Consider the following 21,961-nt stretch of genomic DNA (forward strand, 5'->3'; position numbering starts at 1 on the left):
GGGTTTTGGAGCACCCCAGCAACCCTGTTTGGTTCATGATTCCACAGGAGAACCCCTTGTCCCTGGAGAGCATGAGAGGTTGTTTGCTTTTCTGTCAGACATGCATGACCAACAAATGGCAGGGAAAGGGGCTCTGCATCATGGAGGAGAATGAAACTGAGCATTTTCAGAGAAATCAGAATTGCTTTCAACCTGTGATAGTTCCTGCATTACTTATTATAACCAAGCTTCTATTTAAAAGATTTAACTTCACTGTAACTTTAGTTTCACTTTCATTTGAAGGAAATGTATTTGTTTTATTTGTTTCTGTTGCCACCAACAGATTGTGATCTCTGATACAACCAGTTCCCTTGCTGTCCTGCTTTCTCTTTTCCAGATAACAGTCTTGTTTTGACAGAATTCATATTTTACCTCAATGAATCACCTTTCTGCTCCTGATAAGGGAAGACAGCTCTGGATTAATGCATTTTCTTTTATTGTTATTGAACATTGTCATAATGTCATAAACAATCTCTTTCCTTCAAACAGGATGGGAAAAGCTCAACAGAACTTCTGTTCCTGATAGTAGCAATTTACTGATTTGTTAATGACTTTCACTGAAGGTTATTATGATCTATGAGTGCTCAACCTCTGAAAATCCAGCCCCAGCTGTCTGCCTGAGGCTTTGAGCAGTCATGCAATAATCACACTGGTTTTACAGGGAGAAACTCCATATGAGTGATGCTGCTGAGCCTAAATTTCATTTATTCCAGGGCCCTCTTAACTTCTGTATTACAATATGCATAAAGTTGAAGTCTACAATTGACAAATCAGATCCATTTCCCTGCATGCAGCATCTCCTATGAATTCTCAGTCATGCAGAATGGGATTATTCAGAGACACTCTGTTCTCACTGTAACACTTATGTGCAACAATTCAAATAAATCAGAAGGGTGCTGAAAATCAGCACAGGCCACAGGTCAGTGATAGAGCACACAGGAGTTTCCAGGTAGAAAAAGCAGGCAGTGCTCTCTCATTTTCCCCTCTGACTGTTAATGTTAAGGAATCAGTTGAATTCCCTTTGTAGCAAAGAACTTTCCATTCTTGCTGAGCAAATGCCCTCAGCTTTCAGATTTAACAACAGAGTTACCTCTGATGGCTCTCAGCTTCCTCGGCCACCCCTGCGGGGGTTTGTGAGAATCTGAATTTCTGTGAATGAACATTTTGATTTTAGATTAATATCAGTAACTGTGAATGTCCTGTCTCCACCCACAGAAAGGTTTTGTGGATAGAATGATATGCTAAAAGAAGATAAATCCATTAAAGGCATGCAGACATGGAGGCATTTTTCTCTTCTTTGTTGTTTTGTATCTGAAATAGTTTGGAAGCATGAGCAGCATCCTTAAAGTGGATGCAATTAAAAATATAAATATCTGAATCCCATAAATATCTGAATCTGAAAAACATAAATATCTGAACATAAATATCTGAATCCCAACTACTCTAAACCATACCCTTTCCTACCTTTACAACACAGTTACTTCAGAATGGCACTGAAGTAGTTTCACAACTCAGTGTATCAGACTGAGTAAAGTTGTTACAGTAATACCTACTTATCTCATAGGGAGTTTAATTAATGCTGATAAAGCACTCACAGCTGTAAGATTCTCTGTGAGCTGCTTTCTGTGGGCAGCCTCCCAATATTTGTTAATTATTACCATTCTTCTCTCACTGTTTCATTTTGCCATGCCTCCAAAGAGACTTTATTGAACTTATCTGAGGCAGCTGATAATGTAAATGTGGGAGGGGGGGGGCATCTCTGTGGCCCTGATTAAATGTGAAATTCCTTAACACAGACCCTCATTAAAAAATCCAACATCAACCGACAGAACCTCATGAAATAATCCAACGTCAGCCCTGTGACGGTGTTCACAGGGGTTCTTGGATGAGGGAAGAGATGAGGATCTGACTCCAAGTTTCAGAAGGCTTGATTTATTATTTTATGATATATATTACATTAAAACTATACTAAAAGAATAGAAGAAAGGATTTCATCAGAAGGCTGGCTAAGAATAGAATAGCAAAGAATGATAACAAAGGTTTGTGGCTCGGACAGAGAGTCCAAGCCAGCTGGGCTGTGATTGGCCATTAATTAGAAACAACCACATGAGACCAATCACAGATGCACCTGTTGCATTCCACAGCAGCAGATAATCAATGTTTATATTTTGTTCCTGAGGCCTCCCAGCTTCTCAGGAGGAAAAATGCTAAGGAAAGGATTTTCCATAAAAGATGTCTGTGACACAGCCCCACTCTGCAACCCAAGTAACAGCTTGCCTCTCTGTCCTTATCCAGAGGAGGAGCCCGAGCTGGGGGAGCTGTCAGTGTCACAGCCTGGCTGGGATGGCTTCCAGCTCACCTGGACAGCAGCAGACGGGGCCTTTGAGAGCTTTGTGCTGCAGGTGCAGGAGGCTGGCAGCCCCGAGGAGAGCCGCAATGTCACAGTGCCGGGGACACTGAGCTCTGTCAATGTCACCGGCCTCAAGGCCAGCACTCCTTACACCATCACCCTGCAGGGGCTCGCTCGGGGCCACAGGAGCAAGCCCATTTCTCTTGAGACCACCACAGGTACCTTCCCTGCAGCTGTTTGTGACAGAGATGTGAGCCCCTGCGAGTGCTGGGCAGGTCCTGCTGGCTGGGACAGCCTTGCATGAGCTCCTTACAGCTTGGCTGAACATCTCTGCCATGGAAATGCCTCATGGTCAGGCTTCCCAGTGCCCTGGTGAAGCCCTTCCCTCCCTGCTTTCCCCTTTTTTTGTTCCCTTTCCTCACTTACCTGGCTGACACTAACAGCAAAACCCATCTGGATGTTGTACCTGCTTGGGAAAGGCCAGGTTGCCTGATAGTTATAAAAATAATTCCTCTACCAGCCCAGATAATTAAAGCCTGAGACTGCTCAGTTTTTACCCTTCAGAAGCTGCCTCTGAAATTCTCTGTGAATTCAGACTCAGTAAACTCAGACTCAGGACAAGGACAAGAACTTTCCATATGTTCTCATATAGGAAAGGACACAAATTAATTCCTAATCGGACTAATAAAGTGCATTAAGCCATCTAAGATCATGAAACAGTCTGGCCTGAAAAAGATATAATGCAAAAAAGCAAATTCATCAGAACTACCCTGGCACAAAACTGGCCTGAAGGGAGGCAGGTGAGCTCTGTGCTATCAGGAGCTTGCATGAAGCTCATCAAGGGCCCCAAAATAATTTTCTGGCTCATCATGTGAAACTCAGCAGTTTGAAATAAGAGCTTATCACAGGCTTTGACCATGAGAGATAAATGTATGTTTACATCTCTGCTGTGTGGCTCTCTGATCCTCCCAGGTGTCATGATAACTATAACGAACAGTGTGAATTAATTGGCATTAAAGTGGCACCAGTGGCCTTTCCTTCAGATAATTTCTACAAGAAATTATTAAAATCAGACAATTTCTGTTGCCTATGGGCAACAGCCTCAGCCCTTTGCTCTTCCTGTCTCTGTGAGATAGCCAGAGCTGGCTGGTGCCAGCACATGGTACCCTGCCCAGAAAGGGATGAAAGCACCTGTGAGAACGAATCAGAATTAAAGCATGAAGTGCAGCAGAGCTTGCTTGTTTCTGTGGAGCCTAGAGCAGCCTGGCTTGGGCAGGAATGGCTGTGCTGTGTCCCAGGAAAGTGCTGAGCTTTGAGAGTCCTCCCCAGGAGCTGGGAGCAGATGCCCAAGGAGAGCAGAGCAATGAGCTGGACAAAGAGACAGAGCAGGAAACACATCATGGGTGTCCTGCCTAAATATGCAATGTGCTCCCTTCCTTTACTCTCCTGAAAACAGCAGAAAATGCCCTGCTGAGGTTTTCCCTTCCCTTTCTGGGTCAAGCTCAGCAGCCAGCTTTTCAAAATCTTCCCTTCTGGGGACTTGCAATTGTTAACAAATATCTGAACCTTCCTGTAACGCTGTGGGGATGTCTGCAGAGAGGAAGAAACCCCAAGGCATCTCTCCCTGTTTTGCATTTTGGCTCCAGCTCCAAAATTACAAGCCAGTTTTCACAGACTTAAGCTGAAAGGGAAAGTAGAAGAGTAAACAAAACACAAGATTTTCCTTTGGATAAAGCAGCAGCTTTGGTTTTAGCTTCTCCTAAAACTGGAAGCCGTCTTTTCCAAATGCCCCAGGGGCATTCAAGACAGTCCTTTTGCATCTGCTTTCATGCTCGGACCTCAAAGACACGGCTGGGAAAGAAAAATAACCACAGTTTTAAATGTTATTTTAATTTTTTTTTTCTTATCTAACATTTTGTGACGCTTTAATTTCATTTCCTCCCCTTAGTACCTGTCTGCTCGTAACAAGCTTTTACTCACACGCCCTTGCCCGGCTGGCAGTGCTACCAGCAGGGCAGAGAGGAGCCTTTGAGAGCAGGAGGAGGCCGGGGCCCTTCTGACGGGTGTTGTTTCCCTCCCCAGGAGAGCAGCCCGGCGTTGCTGAGCTCACGGTTTCCGACATTACCCCCGAAAGCTTCAACCTCTCCTGGACAGCCTCCACCGGCGACTTCGACGCCTTTACCATTGAAATTATTGATTCTAACAGGTTGCTGGAGCCCATGGAGTTCAACCTGTCTGGCAACTCAAGGACTGCTCATATCTCAGGGCTTTCTCCCAGCACTGATTTCATTGTCTACCTCTCCGGGATCTCTCGCGGGTTCCGCACACAGGCAATCAGTGCTGCAGCTACCACAGGTACACAGAACCTGCCTCACTGCTAACTCTGCTTTTTTGAACTCTTCCTTACAGGTCGTGGCCCCTTCCCTGCCCTCAGCTACCCCACAGCTCACCCATTTCCCAACCTTCTGCCTTCTGAGGAAGATCGACCAGAAATACTGTGAGCTGGGAATGTTTGAATTTGAGCCACCAGCCCATCCAGCAAAGTCAGGCAATCCCATCGTGCTGGGGTTTCATTCACACCATGAGTCTAGACATCATGGGGCAGCCTTTGAGGCAGAAGAGAAGCAAAGCAAATATCCCAAGAACCAAGTGGGAGATGATTCCTTATGTTCACCTTTCAGCCTATGTGTGCATCTGTCCCACAGCTCAGAGAGGACACAGCTTCTCTCAGATAAGCTGATTTCTAGACACAGATTTACCTAAAAGATGTCAAGCACATTTCAGTCTGTGCCAGCACAATCTTGCAAGGCACTTTCACTGCTTGAATTTAGATTCAATTATTCAGGTTGTGTTGGGTGAGAGATTGAAAAGTCCATTTGAGTTGAAGTCAGAGAAGGGAATAGGCAGGCACTGAGTTGTTGGCAGGTTGAACGTTTCAAGGTTTTACAGTTGACAGCTTTCCCAGAAAAGACAGGGAAGTCAAATGTTCAGGATGAGAGTGGGAAGTGAGGACTGGACTACGGAAACAGAACATTGTTATGTAGGCAGATAATGGCTCGTGTTATGATTGTTAAACACCTCCACCAAATTTTGCCCCTCTAGGAAAAGTTGCTGTAGTGATTTGCCATAGGAATGGAGTAATGTGGTCAGTGAAAGCAAAATATCCAATCTCAGCTATCAGATAATATAATATCAATTTCCAGCAGCAGCAGACTGTGAATATTCTCATTTGATGATGGGTGGCAGCAGGAATATGGGAAACATGGGGAAACACAAGGCTGGGTGACCCTTGTGACCCGTGGTTGTGTGAATTCAAACTTCTCTATTAATTTATTTTATTGCTTTGGCTTTTGATAACTGTGATACATTTCCATTTGTTTTTTCTTCCCGTAGTAGAGGAACTTCTCCTTAGCAAACTCAGTGTATCAAACGCTACCTCAGCCAGCCTGTCACTCGCCTGGGAGGCACAGGACAAGGCCTTTGACCACTTTATTCTGGAAGTCAGGAACTCTGACTTCCCCTTGGACTCCCTGGTGCTCACAGTGCCAGGGGACTCCCGGCACTCTGTAGTGACCAACCTCAAAGCTGCCACTAATTACACAGTCCAGCTCCATGGGGTAATTGATGGGCAAGGTGGGCAGACCTTGACAGTCATGGCAACCACAGGTATTTCACTGTTTCACCTTCCAGGTTTGCTTTTTACTCTCCTTTCTCTTGCTGTCCACCAAACTGCTCTACAACGTGGCTCCAACTCATCATCGTTCTCTTGGGGAATTATAGCATGGATCCTTCCAACCATGAGGGGAGGCTGAAATACACTGAGAGGGCTTGGAAAAAGGTCTGTGGCAATGGAAAAGGCTGAAAAAGTGCCCCCAGCATTAAGAGAGGCAGTAGTGAACCATGATGGTTTCCTTATATATACACACCCCTCTGCAAGTTCAGTGTATATATAATTGCCTCGCTCCAGATGGTTGATGTCTTTCACTCAGCATCTCTGCACTTGATCATGAATGAAGTTGTTCATCCCACCCTCACTTGCTTTGCTGGGGGTGGGAGAGAGGCCTTCGTGTGGTTCTCAGCCTGGAGAGGCTCCTGCATGTCAGTTTTGTCCTCCTTAAACCCAAATGTCTCCCGAGGCATTTGCATCCCTGGTGGGCGTTCCGTGCCGCATGTGAAATGATCAACCCAACCTGCATGGAGTGGTCTGGCCACCTTCTGCTGGTTCTCATATTTTCTCTGCCCAGGATTTTTATGTTCTCAGCACAGAGCAGGGCTCAAAAAACGAATTTCCCTTGTCTTGGTGGTCAGCCCACCACTCTGTCCCTTGCATTGCTCCCTTTGAGTCTCCACAGCCTGTCTTGTTTCCCTGGGTTGTAGTGGTGATTCCAGGATGGCAGGAGATCACTAAGACTTGCCTGAGGATATGATTCCAGCTCATTTTGCATGTAACATTCCTGGCAGTCAGGCTGTCATGATGGGAATGTGCCTGACCATGGATGCAGGTGGCATGTGAAGAATGTGGCCATGCCAGGATGAGGTTGGAAAGGCTCAGTTTGCCCTCTCTGAGCTGCATGTGGGGCTGAGGGCTCAGATTTCCTGGGTTTTCCACCCAAGCCTGTTTGCTTTGTGGATATTTTCTCATCTCCTTGCCTGTCTTCAAGAGCACCATGGTGGTACCTTCCCTGCTGGCCATGAAGGCACCCATGGTCACTGGTTGATAGCATGACATCTGTGACATCTGTGTCCTTAATCGGGGCCACTTCCTTCACCTCTTCCCAGACAGTTCCAGAAAAGGAGCTGGATTATTATTTAAAAGTCTTGCAATAAGGGACATGAGCAAAAGTTGGAACATCTTGCAGCAGTACCTGTTTTAGCAAAGAAAAAGATTTCACTCTTTCACCACTCTCTGTCGGTGGGATCCTCTCTCTCACTTCTCCCAGCATGGATCACTCTTCCATCATTATTTTTCTATGTCTCACTGGGTGCATTTCCCAAGGTGTTCTTTGTTCCTACTCAATTGGCAACATAAGAATTAGAAAATCAGCCCAGAGAGCAAAACCAGGATTCTCTGACCCTCTGACTTGGGTCGTGTTTGTTCTCTCTCTGGGCTTTAATGAAACTTTAATGATTTTTGTGCTAAGTGTAAGTTTAAAAAGAGAATGGGTAAGGAGCTCTCCCTCTCCTGAAGGACAAGTTTCTCTCCTGGCAGGGCAAGGATGTGAATTTGAATTTTCTCCAGCAGAAAAGGAAAGTTTTGGCTTCTTAAGGAGGTGCCCTGACCACTGAACAGTCAGAAAGGAGAGTAAGAGCAGGGTTGTGGGGTTTATTGTTTATTAGACATTCTCTGATTGTGCCTAATCAGAGGATGAGGAACACCTTATCTGTGGATTCCAGGGAGGTTTTGGCCTGAGATTAGTGCTGAGATAATCCCTGAAATCCCTCATAAACCTCTGAGACCAAAAATAGAAGTATCTACAACTCCAGGCAACAGAAACACCAAACAGAACCTGGACTGTGATTTCAAGGATTCCTGCCTGAATCCAACTTTCTCTATTTTGGAATTGCTGTGGGTCTGTATTCCCATCAAATTCCCAGTGTGGAATTCCCACAATTTGCATGTGCATGTTGTTGATGCTTCTGTAAACCAGGCCCAGATTTCATTGGGCAAGTTGAGTTTATTTAAGAAAATTTAATGAAAAAAATATAAAAGTCAGCACTAATTTCAGTGGCTTCTTTCCAAAACCTGAGAAAACAGCTCTTGCAAGGCTGCTTTTCATTTATTTCACTTTATTTTATTTTATTTTATTTTATTTTATTTTATATTTTATTTTATTTTATTTTATATTTTTTTTTTAAATTATTTTATTTTTTATTCAACCACAGCAAAACAAGACTAAACCATTATTTTTGAGCACCTCCAATCCCTCCTCTGCTGATTCCCCCTTGAGTAAAGCTGTCTGCTCATCTGTGTTCCTTTCTCCCCCAGAGGCTGAGCCACAGCTGGGCACTCTGGCCCTCACAAACATTACCCCTGACAGCTTCAACCTGTCCTGGACCACCCGAGCCGGGCCCTTTGCCACGTTTGTTATCAAAATCCAAGATTCCCTGGCGGCACAGGAAGCCCAGGAGCTGACGGTGCCGGGGGGCGCCCGCAGCGCCCACATCTCAGGGCTCACAGACCACACTGCCTATGACATTCACATTCAGGGCACCACCAGGGCAGGTGTCCACACAGAGCCCCTCACTGCTTTTGTCACCACAGGTACCTGCTCCAAGCTTTGGAGGCCCTTTCTTGGCTCGGGGAAATGTGTGTAACCCAAAAAGGATCTCCCCAGCATGAAGTGCCTTGCCAGCAGCGATAGGTTTGTTTGGAAACCTGCTGCAAGGAGGGGTCAGAACAGGAATGTTGACCTTAAAAAAATTCCTAGGAGCAGGATTAGTTTAAAGGGAGTTAAAAGGTCAGATTGGATGGGGCTCTGAGCAAGCTGGGATAGTGGAAAGCATCATTGCCCATGGAACTGGATGAGTTTAAGGTCCTTTCCAACACAAATTATTCTGTGATTTTATGATTCTGTCATTAAGACCCCTCTGGAGCCTTTCTCTCATTTCTAATAATCTTTTATAACTCCTGAAGTTTGAGGGAGAACTTTGCCTGCTGCTTAGACTTGACTGGCTCCTGGAGCACCTCCTGTCCCAGGATGTTCCCTTCCAGGGACCTACCCAATACGTAAATCTTGGGGATTGCTTGATTAGAAGTAAATAAGATGCAAAAAATATCTCTAAAATGACTACTCAAATGTGTAGATATAAATACATAGGGAGTTCCAAATTATAACTCTTCAGGGGGGAATTTTTATGGCAAGTTCAAACAAAATCCTTTTCAGTGTTTGTGAAATGTTAAAAGCAAACCCAAAGCCCTTTTCAGGAGAAGGTTCAGCCTTTAACTAAGTGGTGTTTTCTGAAGTGAGTGGAGTTTTGAGTGGTTGGAAGATTGGCTGAATCAGCTCCTGAGCCAACAGAGCAAGGCTGGACAAATCCTTTGGAGAAATACAAGCAGTGCCTGGGCTCCAGGATCAAGGCCAGGGCTTAGCAGAGCCACCTCATCTTCCTACTTGACTTGTCAGATTTTGAGTGAGCAAAATACACTGACAAAAAATACACTTGTGACCTTTTATTTTTGATGAGACTTAGTGGATAAATTCTGAAGTGTTTCCCACATCTTTTCACTTTGACAAATGTCACACTGATGTGAAAAAGGAGCCCTCAGTGGAATTTCTTTAAGTTGTCAACAGAGCCCAGCAACAGCTGATTTGCACTGGCTGTGACCCTGAGTGATGAATGTTCCTGTTCTGGCACCTCCGACCCCTCCAGCACTGAAAACTAACACTGGAGATATTCACAGGCAATAGGTAAAGAAGGAAAATACAGCAGTTGTGAATGCCCAAACTGAGGCTTGTCCCTAAAGCACTGACAGTGGAGGGAAGTAAAAATAATTGAAAGCTTTATGTGCAGCATTTCTAAAGCAGTTTTGGTTATAACTTTCTTACAGTGAAAGGGCAGCAGCAGAACTATCCTCACAGAGGGAGCCTGGGAGGGGTTCCAGTGGAGCTTGTGAGAGGAGGTGCTGAGACATCCTTGAGAAAAATTCAAAATTGAGCTCCATTGAAAATCCTCATCTTGTGGTCCTGACTATTAGATCCACACTAGGGGGAAAAATGTGATTTTTTGTTTGATGGAATCTGTGACACTTTCTAATTTGCAATGTTTTTCACTTCTTTTCTTTTTTTTTTTTTTTTTGTGTGTGTGTTTTTGCACCTTCCCTTCTTTTAGAGGCCATGCCCCCACTGGAAAACCTTACAGTGTCAGATGTGAACCCCTATGGGTTCACAGTGTCCTGGATGGCATCGGATAATGCCTTTGACAACTTTCTAGTAGTCGTGGTGGATTCTGGCAAGCTGCTGGACCCACAGGAGTTCCTCCTTTCGGGAGCCCAGAGGGAGCTGAAGCTCAAAGGCCTAATTACTGGCATTGGCTATGAGGTTTTGCTTTATGGGTTTGCCAAGGGGCACCAAACAAAGCCCCTGAGCGCCCTGGCTGTTACAGGTATTTCAATGTGAGCAAATTTTGTTCCCTTCCACCCCTTTTCTCTCTCACTTTCCTTCTCACATGGAAGATGTTTCATGCAAACCTTGGCTTTTTGCATCCTTCTCTGCATCGTGGCTCCACGTAACTCCGTCATGACCGGTGGAATTCTGTTCCCTTTAACTGGATGTTTCCCTCTGAGGGATCCTGTGGAGGAGCATGTGGGGGCCTGAGGGGTGAAAGTTCCTTCTGGTCTTGCAGGTACCTCTAACAAAGTCTTGAAAGAAGAATGGCTGCATGCAGAGCTCGTCTTGTTAACAGCTGGGCACATCAGCATTCTCCAACAGCAGCATCCTCCCACGTTCCACCCACCAGGAGCTTCAGGAACAGCCATGGACTTCTTCCCATGGCCTCCTCTTTTCCCTCTCTGTGTAATTCCACCCACAGTGGGATCATTGCCACCCCAAAGCTGGCACCTCTCTCCTCAAACCAGCTCATGCTTCCAACCCCATCAGAGCTGCTGAGTTCCAGCAGCACTTGAGCTTTCTTGGGAAAGGATTGCAGGCTGGTTCTCCAGCCCCAGAACCATCGGCTCTCATCTGCACATTCCTGGCTGGGCAGCAGTGAAGCTGGGAAGGGGAATCTGGTGGGAGGTTTGAGGGGAAATAAATAGGAATGGCTGTGTGTGGAAGGAAGAACTGCAGTTGGTGGGAGGTTTGAGGGGAAATAAATAGGATTGGCTGTGTGTGGAAGGAAGGGTTGCATTTTGTGGGAGGTTTGAGAGGAAATAAATAGGATTAGCTGTCTGTGGAAGGCAGGATTGCACTGGAAGTGGGAGGTTTGAGGGGAAATAAATTGGAATGGCTGTGTGTGGAAGGAAGAATTGCATTTAGTGGGAAGTTTGAGAGGAAATAAATAGGATTGGCTATGGGTGGAAGGAAGGGTTGCATTTGGTGGGAGGTTTGAGAGGAAATAAATAGGAATGGCTGTGTGTGGAAGGAAGGATTGCACTGGAGGTGCTGTAGGACACAAACACTCCAGCAGCATTTCTCTAGCTAATGGTGCCTGACCATATGAGTTAGAGGTGTTTTGCAGGTAATTAATTACTTACAGCCCTTGGGATCCTTTTGAATGGGTTCATTAACCAAAGGCAGCAGCTCTTGCATTTAGATTGAAGGATGCTGTTGAAGAGAGGAATTTTCATGGTTCCTCTTTGCTGTTAAAGAGCACAGTAAAGGATTCATCAGATCAGAATCATCACTGATGCCAGAAGTGCATGAAATTAGGGGTTTGCATGGAGAAAAAGAATTTTCAGTGGCTTCTATGTTGTCCTCCTAGCAGAGACAGCTCTGACAATGTTCCAGAGATGCAGTTCTGTAACAAGAGCTTGTTTTTATTGGCCATAAATGTGTCACACAGGTAGGGAGGGATAAATGCCCAGGAAACTCACCTTTAGCATGTGTAACTCTGCATGTGGGGGACAAACCTGTGTGTCCATGCAGTGGTTTGCTGTTCAAGAGTGAAAGTTAGAATGGGCCTGCACACACTCACATTTATCCTCTTCTGTATAACACTAATTTTTTTTTTTTTTTTTTTTTTTTTTTTAATAGCTGGCAGATTGTTCCCCTTGCTTTGAACTGTGGTCGGATTCTTGCAGTGTGCTATAGCCAGACCTCAGGCAGGTCTCTGATCAACTGATTAAAAAATCGTTTTTTCTTTTCCCCACTGCTATCTTCTCCTTTTTTAGAAGCAGAACCTGAGGTCGACAACCTCCTGGTTTCAGACGCAACCCCAGATGGATTCCGTCTCTCCTGGACAGCAGATGAAGGGGTTTTCAACAGCTTTGTTCTAAAAATCAGGGACACCAAAAGGAAATCTGACCCCCTGGAGCTGATAGTGCCAGGCCATGAGCGCACCCAGGACATAACAGGGCTGAAAGAGGGCACTGAATATGAGATTGAGCTCTATGGAATTAGCAGTGGACAACGTTCCCAGCCTGTAAACACAGTAGCATCCACAGGTATTGTCTTTGCAGAGGGAAAAGTGTGACATTCCCTGCTCCTCCTCACAGCCAGCTCGTGCTGTCCCGTAGGTACCCTGAAAGTGTCTCCTGCATGTCCCTTGTCCAAGTCACTGCTTCAGTGTGGTGTGGTTGTTTGTGATCAGTCCCAGCTTCCCAAGCTTTGTCACTGTCTGTTTAATATGGTTTAATTAAATTACTTTAATGGTCAGGAATTGGTCAGGCAGCAGAGTGTGGCAATTAAAACAGTGTCTTTGAGGGCCAAGAAATATTGTCTGTGCATCAGCCTTTTCAGTGATTTTCTGTGACTAATTACATCTCAGCTCTGCACAACAGTTTACCTCCCTAGGAAAGAGTTATGACAAAATGAATTTACCAGGGCCATTGAGAAGTTTATTTATGGCTTGATCAGCAAAGGCCTAGGCATCATTAATTTAGACTGATCTTACCAGGAGCAACATGTGCTGGGTAATTCAAATTGACTTGAGTTTCTTTGCAAAATCAAAGCGTTGATTCAAGTTCATAATTGAAGCGTTTCATTTTGGCACTTTTGAATGAAGCGTTTCAATCTTTTTTTTCCACACCAAAATCGTGGTTTCATTCTGAAACACATTCAAACCTGAAGCATATGACGCACAGTCTCATGAGCCAAATTTGGTCTTTAAAAAATGTTGAGCTTGTGAAAATGTGGTAATTTGAAATCTAATTAATTAATGGAGGAAAGGAAAAGGATGAGACAGGAGATCTCACCAGAGGGTGCAGCTCTTCCCGAGGGACAGCTCCCATCTCTGCTCTGGGACAGGGACAGGGGTGGCACTGAATGATCCCTTCAGTCCCTCCCAGCTCAGGATATTCCATGGTTCAATGGTTCTAACAAGAGCTCTATTTATATGCAGAGTGGGATAAGGATCTTAAGTTTCATAGGATTTTTGAAACTGGGGTAATGATAAGAGATTTAAATCTCCAGACCCTTGCTGTTTCTACGTGACCTGATTTCTGAGGGAGTTTTGATAACAAAGGTGGACAAATCAGGGAGAAGCTGGTCCCACATCCAGGTTCCCCCTGGCTGGACGGGGTCTGGGCAGGGACAGGGGCTGGATTTGGTGATCTTTGGGATCCCTCCCAGCTCAGCACTCCATGAGTGAGCAAAGAGGCAGGAATGCCTAAAGGAGGCATTTGCCAGCAGCAATACCTCAGTGTTGAACAGCTTCTCCTCCTCTTCCTCCTCATCCTCCACCCTGCTGCCTGTGGGCTCAGCTGCCCTCCTGCCATCCCATCCCTACATAAACAGCCAGGCCACCCTTACCATGCCCCAGACACTTCGATGAAGCAGAACCTGCACCAGCAGCCCCCCTTGGCCAGCACTACCCCCTGAACCTGACCATGAACTGAAGCTCCTTCCACCAATATTCAAGCCCATCCTTCCTAGGAATCCCACCAATCCTCATCTCAATAACATTCCCAGCTCTCTCACTACCCTCCCTAGAGACAACTGATGAATTACTGACCAACTCTCAACCCTCCAGCCATGGTTTATCAACCTAGTCACAAAACAACTAATAATACCCCTAGACAAAAAAGGACACACATGAGCCCTAAGCTGTTGACTCCTAATGCAGAGGGTGTTTAAAACCCCCTGCACTTTTCAGCATCAGGTCTCCATCCTCAGTGACTCCAGGAGATTTATGGAAGTCACTGAGAGTTATCATTTTCCTCATAACCACGTCCCTGTGCAGCCCTTGCGGGGAGATTTAGCACATGTCACCTGCTGGAGCCAATAGCCCAAGAGATGTTTGTCAGCTGTAAATAGCCCATGAATAATGGACAATAAAGCCACAAAACCCCAGCTAAATAATTTGGGCTGCAGGTTACACCACATTGGGTGGGTGGCTGCCAAGGCAGACAACTAATTTCTTTTTTAGGAGTGGATTATTGCACAAACATGTGGGTATTTATAGCACTTCCAGTGTGGTTGCAAGGAAATATTTCTATTCCTGAAGAGGGGGTTTATCCACCGCTGCTGTCATGGTTGGTGCCTTTTAGAATTTTATCTGTAAAATCTCAGTTAAGGTGCAATTTAACCCCCACTGGGAGATCACAACACATCTATGGTCCAATTAATATCCTTGTGGGAGGTGTGAGTCTCATGCTGCTCCTTTCCTCTTCTTCCAGTGGTGTTTTGCCACACTGTGACAGCATTTTTTTTCCCTGAGATGATCACAAAACACTTCACGTGCTCTTGATTTGTGATTAATGCAACCTGCTGCTTGCTGTTGAGTGGGAGAAGAAAGCCAGGGAACATCTTTCTCTAGTCTGCTGGGAGTGAAAGAACAATTAGCAAAACAAATCCCTACAAAACAGCCTCTTTCAGGTACCTTGGGTGCTTTAGCAGCTCCCTGTCCCTCACACACCTCTTTGGGGACAATGCTGGAGGATAAAGATAATTCACTGTGCCTGCCCCACAGATGCCCTGAGGTTCTCTGTGAGTGCCAGCTCAGGATCTCACTGGCTGCTTTCCATGCCTGCTTCATTCTGGCTTTCAGGTAGCCCAAGAAGATGATTTCATTCATTTCTTTTTCATTTTCCCGTGCTCCAAGGTGCAAATCTCTCCCATCTCTGGGATTCATTCCAGGACAGATGCTCTGATGGTCCATTGTGTTTCCTGCCAGGTTCTCTCCCAGGAAACTGCAGCTGGGGGATTTGGGGATGTGGAAAACTCACATCAAAGCTCTTCTTACTGCTCTTTGTCATGCAGCTCACCTGGTGCAGAAAACAAGCCTGAGGCCCATGGAAATGTGCACAGCAGAGTCCAAGTGGGACGGATTGGGGATTTTATTTTCTGGGAAAGGGTGAAATTCTCCATGTGTATGCAAACCAAGTGCTGGTCCATCTGTTTGGTCTCCAAAATCACCACTTCTCTTTTTCTTCAGCCTCTCAGGCCACCTATAATGTAAAGCAAAACCAATCTAATTTTAATTTCTCTGTCTTGCCTACCTTTTCTTTATTTTCTCTCATTTCCTTCATCCTGTATCCAAACCAGCAGCACCTTTTTGTGCCACGTAGCTTTTCCAACCCCACCTTTCTTCCTTTCTTATCTGTAATTCTTTTCTTCCCTTGGCTTGTGAGCAAACCTCACCAACACAACACTTCTAGTGAGCTCCAGAGACATAATTTACATTTCTCTTGAGAGCTCAGTTGTTTTTCTTTCCTTGCCTTTCAGTTGATTTAGTGCCCTGCTGCTTTGAGGACACATGGAACAAACAGCCTCTGACTCCTTTCCTGCAGAAATGTTCTTTCCAAGCTATTTCAAGCCCAATCCCTATTTTATTTTTCCTCCTCTTGCCCCCCTTTCCCTGCTCTCAGCCTGTCTCCACTCCTCTTCATGTGGCTGATGTTTGGGATTTCTCCTCTTTGTTCTAAAGGCCTGCTCTGTGTGTGATGTTTATTTTTTAATACCTCAGGGTTGTTTTGGTTACAGCCAAAAAAATCTGGAAAGATTGGAAATGGGATGCTCAATGTAAACCTGGAAGACGCAGCTCTTTTTACCACGTCCTTCCAAAGCCCTTTCCATGCTTGTTCTGCAGGATCTTAATTAAGCCTCCAACTGGAATGTTTCAGATACATGCTGAGTTTAAGTGTGGGTTATTTTTGGTAAAATTTGGGCTTTGTTTGCCCAGCTCACTGATTTAATTTACGTGGGCAAATGCAATGCTCATGTTCTGACAGGGAAAGGCTGAGTTTTATGACAAAGAGCTGCAGGTACCTTCCCCATGATGGCTGTACTTGGATGTCCTCTGGATGGATGTGCTTGAAAGAAAAATCATGGGCTCAGGGAGAGGTTCCAGGAGGAAAAACTTGTTGCTTCTGGTTTGAAGCCAACAGAAGTTCCAGGAGTGAGTCCTTGAGAGGAGCCTTGAGGGGCTCCCACACCTGATCCAGGTCTCCTTGGAGCATCCTGCATTAGGAACTTCATGCTCAGGAAGGGAGATCTGTCCATGGCTGTCACTGCTGTGTGTCACAGAGGGCTCTGGGGCTCAGCGGAAAGTCTAAAAATCCTCCAAGTGAAACTGGGATAGAAAAAATCTTAAATACAGCATACCATGGATAGCAGAATGTGCATGTTCCTCCTGCTATTCTACAGCACTGAAATCTCTGTTATTTTTATATGTAGATACACATTGGGTATTTTTAACCTTTGCAATACTGGATTGGTCCTGAAAAAAAGAAAATTTGGACCAAATAGGTTGTTTCTGTAATAAAACTCTTCAGTTTTGTACCCCCTGCATTAATGCTGTTCAGAGCAGAACACTGACAGCACCAGCTCATGGTTTAGGGTGATAAAACAAATCAAGGACTGATAAACAGGACTAAGGACTGATGAACAAACGATTCACCTTTTCCTCCTGTGTGGTGTGTTCTCTGTTCTCCCCTGACAGTGGTTGGCTCTCCCAAGGGGATTTCCTTCTCTGACATCACAGAAAATGCTGCCACAGTCAGCTGGACCCCTCCTCGCTCCCGCGTGGAAAACTTCCGGATCTCCTACGTCCCTGTCACAGGAGGTGAGCAGGAAGGGTTTGCTGGGCTGCCAGCCCTCCTTTCAGGGCATCCCCCAGGTGATCTTGCACAGATCACCTCTTTTTCTTCTTCAGGAATGGGGCAGTGCAGCCAACCTCTGTCTGGGCACCGTGCCCACATCCCATGGGCAGGGCTCAGAGGTGGATGCTGGAATGGTTGTGCTCCTAAGAATTCTCTGTCTGAACCTCCTCAGCAAGGATTAGTTTCCAAACTGTCATCATTTTGTAGGCACTTCATGAGCTGAGCACACTGGAAAAGATGGCCCTTGGAAATAATAATCAGAATCCATGGTTATAATAACTTTTCAAGGCAGTGCTCCCCAACATTGTCTCATTCTGGTTTAGTGTCCAACTTCAAAAGTTTCCTCTACTTTAACAGAGTTTTAATCTAATTTAGGGACATCTCTGAGGCGAAACAGCTAAAGAACAAACACTAGAGACATCAGCACCAAAAGACATCAGCACAAAAAAAGCTGCTGCTGTTGACTGAGACAAGGAAAGATTTAGATCTTTAGACAATATAGCCTGGAAGCACATGTGCAGCTTTAAATACACTGGTCCCACAGAAGAGCAGGAATCCAGTCATAAAGTTAGGCACTTCTCTAAGTGCTTTCCTGGAATAAACCCAGAATTTGGAGCAAAGATGGGTGCTAAGTCCTCAGCCACACACAGAGCACCTTTCAAAATAAATACTGTATCTTTAGTCTAAATGAGGGGGGTAAAGGAGAATCTTCCAGCCCTCACCATAAACAAGGCAGATCTAAACTGAAAGTCCTGTCCCCAAGGTGTTTGTACTCCCATGAAGAGACTGCTGGGATTTCTGCTTACACCTTGTCTGGGAAATTGTATTTTTCTGAACAGAAATCACTGAATGGTTTGCACAGGAAGGCACCATTATGCTGATCTCATTCTGACTCCCTGTCACAGACAGGGACACCTTCCACTAAAAATGTTAATTTTTCTTACTAAATACAAACCAATGGCTTAGATTTAGGTGTTAAGGCAACAATATTTGACACCAGTGGTTGTAACCAACTGAGAAAATTCCTCTCCTGCTGTAGAAGCACATCCATGGTGGCTAAAATATCTTTAACTTGAAAAACACCCTTCAAGCATTTCCTGGCGTACTGTGTCACTCATCCCTTGGCATTGGCCCCACCCTAGGTACTCCAAATGTTGTCACAGTCGAAGGGAGCAAGACAAGGACCAAGCTGGTGAAGCTGGTCCCAGGTGTGGACTACAACGTCAGTGTCATCTCTGTGAAAGGCTTTGAAGAAAGCGAGCCCGTCTCTGGCATCCTGAAAACAGGTAATAACATAAAAGCAGCAAATAGCAGCTCTTTAAATGGCTCATCTGACTCAGAGACTGGAGCTGCAGACTCACCAAGATCCCATTCTTGCTGCCCACACAAACTGTAGGAAGCTCTTTGTCCCACTCCTTCTTTGTCTTTGCATTTTACATAAAGATGGAACTTGTAAATTTGGTCAGGCTCCCATTTGCTAAATGCTAAATAAACCTGTGAGATGGAGACAATTAATGTATTTACTGTTCTAATTCACTAGAAAAAAAAAAAATCAAAAGTTTCTTTGGTTCTTTTTTTTAATTAATGCTGGTTTTGAGATGAGGGAGCCAAGGCCCAGCTCAGCTGAGCAGTTCAGGCCAATTTCTGTTGTGGACTTCACATGTCCCAAGCTCCAGACTGTCCTAAGCATAAAAACATTCTCTTAAATATTCTCTCAATGTTTTTCTCAGTATTCTGTCTCCTGATTTTTTTTTTAAATATCCCTGCAGACAATGAGGCCTCGCTCTGCTCCTGCTGACCCCTCCTTGTATTCTTTTTGGGAGCTGACAAACATTCAGAGAGCTGAGGCAAAGAACAAGATGATGAGTACTGATAATGACAGGAGATTTATAACCCATTCCAGCTGCTCTGGAGGCAAAGATCCCATCTTAATTCAGGGAGAGCATAAACCTGTGTGAAAAGTGGAGTCCTGAGAGGAGGCAAAGCAGGACATGGGGGGATTTTGGATGCCTGGCTGGCTGTGGGATTGGTTTGTTCCAAACAAGCTGCTGGAAGGTCACAGTGGCCATCAGCTGCTGTCACTTTGGTTATTTTTCTCAGTTCTGTCTCCTGAATTTGTTCTAAAAAACAACCCAGATTTGAGAGTGTTGAGAGAAATATGTCAGCTTTGACAGAGCTGTTGAGATTGATGGTATCAAGAGTGATCTGAGAACGTGGTTAGCTCTGTTTGTTTCCAGAATTTCATCTCTTCCAGCACTGACCTCCCTTTCCAGAGAAGGTTTTGGTGTCTCTTCATAGGCACTGACGTCTTTCCTGCAGAACTCCACTATTCCAGAGGGAGCCATAAAAGCTGCACTGAGTTTTGGGCATTTTCTCTCATGAATTTACAGCAGAGCATTGCACAGAGCTGAGAATGTTTGTCAAATTCCTTCAATCTGTTTTTGTCCAGTTCCTTCAATCTGTTTTTCTTCCAGCTCTGGACAGCCCATCAGGCCTGGTAGTGGTGAACATCACAGACTCTGAGGCTCTGGCAACCTGGCAGCCAGCCATTGCTGCTGTGGATAACTACGTGGTGTCCTACTCTTCTGAGAAAGGTGAGAGGAGCTGTGTTTTGCAGAGATAAACAAAACTCCACAACTTTTGTGGAAGTTGTAAAGCCGGTATGTTTATTACAGCGCTGGACACGTGTGGGAATTGTTCCTCTAAAATGACTTGTGTACCTCTGGGAACTTCAAGTCCCTTTTTATCCCCCTCTCAGATACATATGCATACAATTTCACAACAGATTCATACATATTCATTTTTATGAATTTCATGTGACATTTGCCGCTAGTTCTTCTTTATCAGAAAGAATTTTTAGGTCAGGTTCATCTGCTCTCACAGCAGTCTCTCTGTCTCTATCATCCTCTGTCTCCTCCCCTTTATCTCTGTCTTTCACTGAAGCAGTTTCTCTGAGCTTAGGTTTTTTGCAGTCAGGCTACATAGCTATGTTTTCTAACTACAGACTTAACTCAAAGATGTACATTTCACCTAAATAAAAATAGATTTCTACTCTGGAAAATTTCTACTCTGACTCAGCTGGAAATGGCTTGAGGGGCTGAAAGGTTAAAGTTCTCAAGAGGTGCTGATTGTAACTCCAGGAAAATCACAGAATATCCAGAGCTGAAGGGACCCATTAGGATCATCTAATCCAACCTCTGTCCCTACCCAGATCCTCCACCAACCCCACCCTGGGCATCCCTGGCAGCGCTGTCCAAATGCCCCTGGAGCTCTGGGGCTGTTATTTGGAGAAGGGGCTTTGCTGGAAGCATTTAAACATTGATCGTTTTAATTCAGCACTCTCGATTCAGCCGTGAGCAGACACAGGGGAGATTTCCTGGGAAGCAGAGGCGGTGTTATAATCCCTGTGAACACTAGAGAGAGCTCACACTTTTAGAGAAAGGGCTCTGGTGGAACCCAGGCTCAGCAGAGGGGCCAGCACAGCCCTGGGCTTTTTCCATTCTGCACTTGCACCAACTAGGAATAAAAGAAATCAGTGAGTGGAGCACAGAGTTGAGCACATCATATTTTCTGGAAAAATATTTTTGCCAGGATTTCTCTCCTGGGAAGCTGAGAAGCCTTAGAGAAAAAAAGGACAAAATATTATCTCATTTGCTTCTCCTGTGTTTTGCTGCTTTGGAATGTGTTGGAGATTGTTTATCCAACATGTGAATTGTTCTGACTTAATGACCAATCATGTTCAGGCTGTGTAGGGACTCTGGAGAGTCACGGGTTTTTAATAAGTATCTTGTTAAGCTTTCTGTAAGTATCCTTTCTCCATTCTGTAGTATAGTTTAGTATGACATTCTATAATATTATATGATATATGATATAATATGATGTAATGTAATATAATATAATGGGTAGTATAATATAATATATAGTATAATATGACATGACATGACATGACATGATATAATATAATATAATATAATATAATAATAAATTAACCTCCTTAGAACATGAAGTCAGATTCACCATTTCCTTCCTGCCACGGGGAACCCTGACAATACCACACACCATGATGTGTCTGAATGCAATCAACACCTCTTTCTGTGTGTTCTGTTCTCAGAGCCGGAGGTGACCCAGCTGGTGTCAGGGAACACGGTGGAGTACGACCTGCAGGGGCTGCAGCCTGCCACTGAGTACAGGCTGAGCGTCCACGCGCAGAAGGACACGCAGAGGAGCGAGAGCCTCTCCACGCACTTCACCACAGGTGCCACCCCCACCCACAGCCAGCCCTTCCAGGCCCACCTGCTCTGTGCTCCTCTGCTGCCTTTTTCACTGGAAACCTGAATTTTGATAGTGTTTGCATCACCTTTTTCTGCTTGGGCTGACCACAGGTGGTTTTCTGTCAGTGATGCCTCAGGTTTAGCTTTTCTGTTTTTCACATTCTGTGCTGCTTTAGTGGGTGGGTCTGGGCTTCACATCAGGGGATGGTGAGAGCTCTGTGCACAGAGCAGGGAGACAAAACAATTCCTGCTCCAGCTGGGCACCAAGGACAAATGATCCAAATCTCAGCCCAAGAGCACAAACACTGAGGGCTGGAGAGAGAAAAACAAGCAGGGTGGGACTGCCTGGGCTAAAGCTGGAATGGGACAATGAACTGCAAGGTGCAAATGGAGCAGAACTGATCACAGTGAGAGACCCCATGCCCGGCCGTGCATTTTGGGGCCATTTTGGTTCATCTTGGGTGCAGCCCTGGCTGGGCTCTTGTGCTGCCCAAGGTGGATATTCTCAGTTCAGTTGAAGAAAGAACAGAGATGATTTCTCCCAGGCTGAGAATCTTAGAGGAAAGAATTAAAAAAAATATTATCACTCTTTCTATAATGGTT

General features: G+C 45.0%; 1 protein-coding gene across 1 annotated transcript in view; it reads left to right on the forward strand.

The window, feature by feature from the left end:
• TNC (tenascin C) overlaps nucleotides 1–21,961 on the forward strand; it is a 76,995-nt gene that overhangs the window by 43,331 nt on the left and 11,703 nt on the right. Inside the window, exons 11-20 of the mRNA XM_054284016.1 lie at nucleotides 2,335–2,607; nucleotides 4,472–4,744; nucleotides 5,783–6,055; nucleotides 8,376–8,651; nucleotides 10,220–10,492; nucleotides 12,219–12,491; nucleotides 16,928–17,050; nucleotides 18,230–18,373; nucleotides 19,562–19,681; nucleotides 21,199–21,342. Of these exons, the coding sequence (XP_054139991.1) occupies nucleotides 2,335–2,607; nucleotides 4,472–4,744; nucleotides 5,783–6,055; nucleotides 8,376–8,651; nucleotides 10,220–10,492; nucleotides 12,219–12,491; nucleotides 16,928–17,050; nucleotides 18,230–18,373; nucleotides 19,562–19,681; nucleotides 21,199–21,342 (2,172 nt within the window). The remainder of the gene's footprint in view (nucleotides 1–2,334; nucleotides 2,608–4,471; nucleotides 4,745–5,782; nucleotides 6,056–8,375; nucleotides 8,652–10,219; nucleotides 10,493–12,218; nucleotides 12,492–16,927; nucleotides 17,051–18,229; nucleotides 18,374–19,561; nucleotides 19,682–21,198; nucleotides 21,343–21,961) is intronic.

The sequence above is a fragment of the Melozone crissalis genome, unplaced genomic scaffold (assembly GCF_028551555.1).
Source record: "Melozone crissalis strain CALT ecotype California unplaced genomic scaffold, PUWL_Pcris_2 ptg000041l_1, whole genome shotgun sequence".
Taxonomy (NCBI): domain Eukaryota; kingdom Metazoa; phylum Chordata; class Aves; order Passeriformes; family Passerellidae; genus Melozone; species Melozone crissalis.